This window comes from Pempheris klunzingeri, chromosome 23, assembly GCF_042242105.1.
Source record: "Pempheris klunzingeri isolate RE-2024b chromosome 23, fPemKlu1.hap1, whole genome shotgun sequence".
NCBI classification, from domain to species: Eukaryota; Metazoa; Chordata; class Actinopteri; order Acropomatiformes; family Pempheridae; genus Pempheris; species Pempheris klunzingeri.
The window spans coordinates 15302683-15307850 of record NC_092034.1 but is presented as its reverse complement, the minus strand read 5'-3'; the positions used below and the strand labels follow the sequence as shown (position 1 = coordinate 15307850).

The following is a 5168-nucleotide window of genomic DNA, read 5'->3' as shown; positions in this document are numbered from 1 at the left end:
AGGAAGTTCAGGATCCAGTCACAGAGGGTGGTGTTGAGACCGAGATCACTGAGTTTGATGACGAGCTTCGAGGGCACAATGGTGTTGAATGCTGAACTATAGTCGATGAACAGCATCCTCACATATGTGTCCCTCTGCTCCAGGTGGGAGAGGGCAGTGTGGAGGGTGAGGGGGATCGCGTCTTCAGTCGACCTATTTGGCCTGTAGGCAAACTGAAGCGGGTCCAGTGAGCCAGGGAGGGAGGAGGTGATGAATCCTTTGACTAACCGCTCAAAGCACTTCATGATGTTGGAGGTGAGTGCTAATAACTGTTACTGGAAAATCTTAAGTTTCACATTAACCACCAGGATTGCATTAGATCACTGAACTCCAGAAATGTTTGAGTTGCATGGCCGTGGGATGAGTAACCTTTTGTTTGACAAGGTTTTAAAAAACTGTCCTTGGTCACATGTGCAGCGTTCACCTTTAACTGCAACTCAAACAAACTACAACCCCCGTCTTCCCTGAATCTGATTGGTGAAGTGGGAGGGGTGTTCTTCTTTCTGACTCCTGATTGGCTGAAACCACAAGCTGCTGCCATCACGGTTGAGTGTCCCTGTCAGCGTGTGTTACAAGGAGGTTTTTACCTGCACTGTGTTGCATAGCGCAAAATGGCGAGCTGGTGTGTACGAGCAGTGAAACAGAGCTACTCGCTTGTAGCTTCACCTGCGTTAACAAGGTAACAAACATTCATATAGACGTTCTTAACCGAAATGTGTCCGTTACAGCCATGCTAGGTTAGGAAACCGCATAGTAGTGGCCAGCTAGCAACGTTAGCTTTCGTAACGCTACATGGTTCTTAATGTTGACCTTTATGTGAAAAATACAGATTTCAACTGACTATTGATATATATATGTGTGTGTTAGAGGTAATGTGGCTCAAAGTCATGCATGGCCAATGTATTGGAGTGTCATTGTTAGCATGTCATTGCTAGAAACAGGATGATGACATAACATGACATCCAAATGATGAGGAGGATGTGAGCTAGTTTAGTATGCTAAGCTATTTGTTTTGTGGAGTTTGACTTCTAGTATGTATGTGTGTGTATGTGTGCTCCGGTGTTTAATTTTTAGCACCTGATGTACGTTTTCTAATACTTTGACTATCGTCGTTGAATAGAGGGAATGCCTAACCAAACTCCATTCATAAATCCACTCATTTTGACGTTTCCTTTCTCGTTAGCAAACTTATTAGCTTAAAGCTTCTCGTGGCTCGTCAGAAAATGAATGATTTGTGAATGGAGTTTGGCGTGTTGTCTCCTCCTAATGACTATCACAGCTACACTACTACTTCTCACAAAATACCACGTTTTATTAGGCTATATGTTTTCTATAAGTGGGTGTTTATCATTGAATGACATTCAGGGTAGTTGGATAACATTCTTAGAAAAGCAGTGCTGGCAGTTGGACAATTGGCAGCAGTGTTAATTAAGCTGTCTGATACCATTAATTAGCAGGTCTGGACAAAGCCTGATTTCTGGAGAGGAAGTAAAATATGTGCCACAGATGGGTTTATCCTTAAAATGATCCTCTAAAATCTCCCAAAGGTGCTCAGTTCTGGTAACTGTGAATGCCATAGCCTTTGACTCTTATTTTCAGAGTCCTTTCACTTGAGACCTTGTGTATGGAAGCATCTGTATTTCTCCTCTTTTATTCAGGTTCTTTTTCACCTGTCTGTTTATAATCTTCTATATGGTCCGCGCTGTACACATTACGACTCTACACATTACCTACTATATGTGTCCTTCCCACCTAGAGCGTCTCCACGATTGTTATGCACAGCCACCCAGCAGAAGAATGGCCACAGGTCAGAGGAGGAGGCAGAAAAGCCGGAGCTGAGTACAGCAGAGAAAGCCCTGATGGAGGAGAAGACCCAGGTGGAGGAGCAGCTCAAGGACATGACAGTAAGTCGGAGTTAAGGGTCACTTCCAGGTCAGCACAGTCATCAGGCAGAGACTGCTTGTCCACTGTGCTAATATTTACATAAAGCCAGAAGATAATGCCTTTTCTTTACACCAGCGGTAAATTTAAGGTGGACTAACCCAAGGGACACACTGCCTGCACGAGCAGTGCCTGTGCATTGCAGACAGAAAATGAGCAGTGGTCATAATGACATCTTACCAGCAGCATCAAACACCTTTCACCACAGTTTCAATGTTCTATAGAATGTGATACAGACATGAATATAATTAAAAGCCCTGTAGTGTTTCTGTGGATACGATCCGATTTGATCACCATTATCAAAGGCTAACTCAGTGCAGACAGTCTGGCTGGCAGATGGTGCAGCAGCATCGCAGCAGCACGCTCGTCTGTGTGGACACCACATGCATGCGAGCTGCAGCAGTTCCACCACACACAGGTAGAGGTACGCTGTGTGTCCCTGGTGTAACAAGCCAGGCAAACACAAGCTTCCTGTGGAGGAGCCTCTACAGCCATGTCAGTGGTAGATCCTACAAATTGAAATGATCTTCAGTGACATTTAGAGTGAAAAAAAGACCTTTGAGTGATGTTCTGAGTGTCTGTTGTTTACAATATTATCAGCACCACATATACAAAAGTACTTTATAGATTTGCTAAACGATAACAGCTTCACTACACAATGCTGATGGTGTGATTTGAGCCATGGTGTACTGTTTCTACTGTGTTTCCAGGAAAAGTACAAGCGGGCCTTAGCAGACACAGAGAACCTCAGGACGAGGAGTCAGAAGATGATAGAAGATGCTAAATTATACGGTAAAGACTCTTCTTCACATTTCTGCAGGATGTGCTACCTAATATGGGCTTTACCGTGTATACTAGATCAAACATCCTGCATTGTCATGTTCCAACCACTAAACATCACAAAAGAGCAACTTCAGGTTTTAGCAAAGTTCTATGTCTTTATAAAAGCATTTGGATTGGTTAAAACTTACATCTTGTACTTAGCTGGTCAGAAAATACAAATCAGGTGGTTTGTAGCAGTTAATGTCATCAACTCTCACTTTCACTGTAAATGTTCTTAATTGTTGGTTTTGGTCTCTGTTGTTTTCTCAGTTACTGTTTCTATGTTTGTTCCATCTGTCTCTTCACCTGTGTTATTGCTGAAATGAGGGTCACAGTCTGGTGTCACTACAGACAAATGACATCTATGATACAAAGTCAGAGATTTCTTGCATGCTGACTTATGTCCTGACTTCCTTCCACACCCAGGGATCCAGGGCTTCTGCAAGGACCTGCTGGAGGTGGCCGACATCTTGGAGAAGGCCACGGAGAGCGTGCCCAAGGACGAGGTGACGAGCCAGAACCCTCACCTGAAGAATCTGTACGACGGCCTGGTGATGACCGAGGTCCAGATCCAGAAGGTGTTCACAAAGCACGGTCTGGCCAAGCTCAACCCCGACGGCCAGAAGTTCGACCCCTATGAGCACGAGGCCCTCTTCCACGCCCCCGTGGAGGGCAAGGAGCCCGGCAGCGTCGCCGTAGTGACCAAAGTGGGCTACAAGCTTCACGGTCGCACCCTCAGGCCAGCGCTGGTGGGTGTGGCCAAAGCCCCCTAGAAGTGATGATGCAACTATGACAAGCGGGATTTGTTTTGTTGCCTGGGCGATGGATGACCTCAGGTACTGCGGACTGTCTCCCTTTTCCCACAAGCCTGTCCTCACACCACCCCCACCCTGAGGTGCCTCTAAGAGACGGGAACCCATCTGATCTGAACTGTGCATCTGGACAACATCCAGCAGTTTTCAACAGATACAGAACACTTTGTCTGGCACAAGAGTCTCTACAGTAACATTTCAGTTTATGTGAGTCTGTTGTTGTCAGAGATTGTTAATAAAAACTGGCAGACAGAGGCTTTCACGTGTCCTCCCACATAAAACATAACTGAGGTGAAATATATTTTGTAAAGGTTTTAACAAATGATCATAAACCTCTCTAGTTTTCAGACTTTCTTTGACTGAGCTATGGCATAAAATCCATCCACAAATCAAGTCATGCCGATTCTGAACTGCTGGTGTCATTCCGAACTTATGTTCAAAGCCCTTGTGATCTTGAATTTGACTCATTTTGTGAATTTTAAATTCATTCTGTGAGTAAATCCAGGAACAGTGCTCCAGTCTGAATAAAGCTTGAGATGTTAACTTTGTGATTGTAAAAACATCTTTGTCTTGTTCATTTAGAGGTGATGAAGCTCTGGTAAAGCCGGCCCCAGTCGCTGTAACTGGGCTCAGTAGTGCTGGACAGTGTAACAGCTTCATCTGTAGACCAGTAGTTATGTGTGTCACAGCATCAGAAATAAACTGATCAGCTTCGAAAGGTCTGTTGGTCTAGTGTTTCTGTAACACACATACTGAAATTTAAAATAAAGCGGGAGGACTGGTGCAAGCTGGTGTTCTGAAAAGTTCATTAGTGTAGTTCAAGCCAATCACCTCACAGGGGCAACAGAGGCACTTCTCTGCTCCTGTCAGTCATAGCACAGTCAAATCTGAACACACAGTGTGTCGTACGCTTTCTAACGGTGGAATTATCTGATGTCCATTGTGAACAGACGTCCATGAAACTGCTAAGAAATAAAATAAGTGGCCTGAAAACCATCACATTCACTATTTGAAGTTTCCCCCCACTGAAACCCCCTTACATGTGTTTCAAAGTGTTTATCCATGGTAATAGAGAATGAAAACACTGACCAACTCACTAACGTGCTGCTCCTGTCGACCTCCTCACACTTGGCCCACAGCTGCAGCTCGAGTTCTGTCATTAAAGCTGACGTTTGGTGCTTTGACACTTTTTTCCCTGCAAGTGTTGTAAATCACTGAAGAGGAAATAGGACTATTTAGAATTATACAGTATTTGCACTTTTAATACATCTCCACACATACCTTGTCATGTGCAACAACAAAGTAACAAAAACAGCTCAGCAGTATCAGACCAGCGACGAAGCTCGACGACAGCTTCACAACAGGCTTCCTCTTCGTAGTCCAAAATCTGTTTTATTACAAAAGCTATAAAAATTTCCATGACACAAAATACTGTACATTTTACAGGCCAGCAATCATAGTTTTTTTTTCCTGTTTTATCTTACAAAATTATTTACATTTGGTGACATAAAGTAAGACAAACCCCCCCCCATCCCACCCCAATTACAAAAATAC

General features: G+C 44.0%; 1 protein-coding gene across 1 annotated transcript; it reads left to right on the top strand.

The window, feature by feature from the left end:
* Positions 1–603: 603 nt before the first annotated feature.
* grpel1 (GrpE-like 1, mitochondrial) lies at positions 604–4332 on the top strand. The gene is made up of 4 exons (XM_070854629.1): positions 604–718; positions 1796–1943; positions 2691–2772; positions 3229–4332. The coding sequence occupies exons 1-4, from the start codon at positions 651–653 to the stop codon at positions 3573–3575; spliced, it is 645 nt and encodes a 214-aa protein (XP_070710730.1). The 5' UTR covers positions 604–650; the 3' UTR covers positions 3576–4332.
* Positions 4333–5168: the final 836 nt, after the last annotated feature.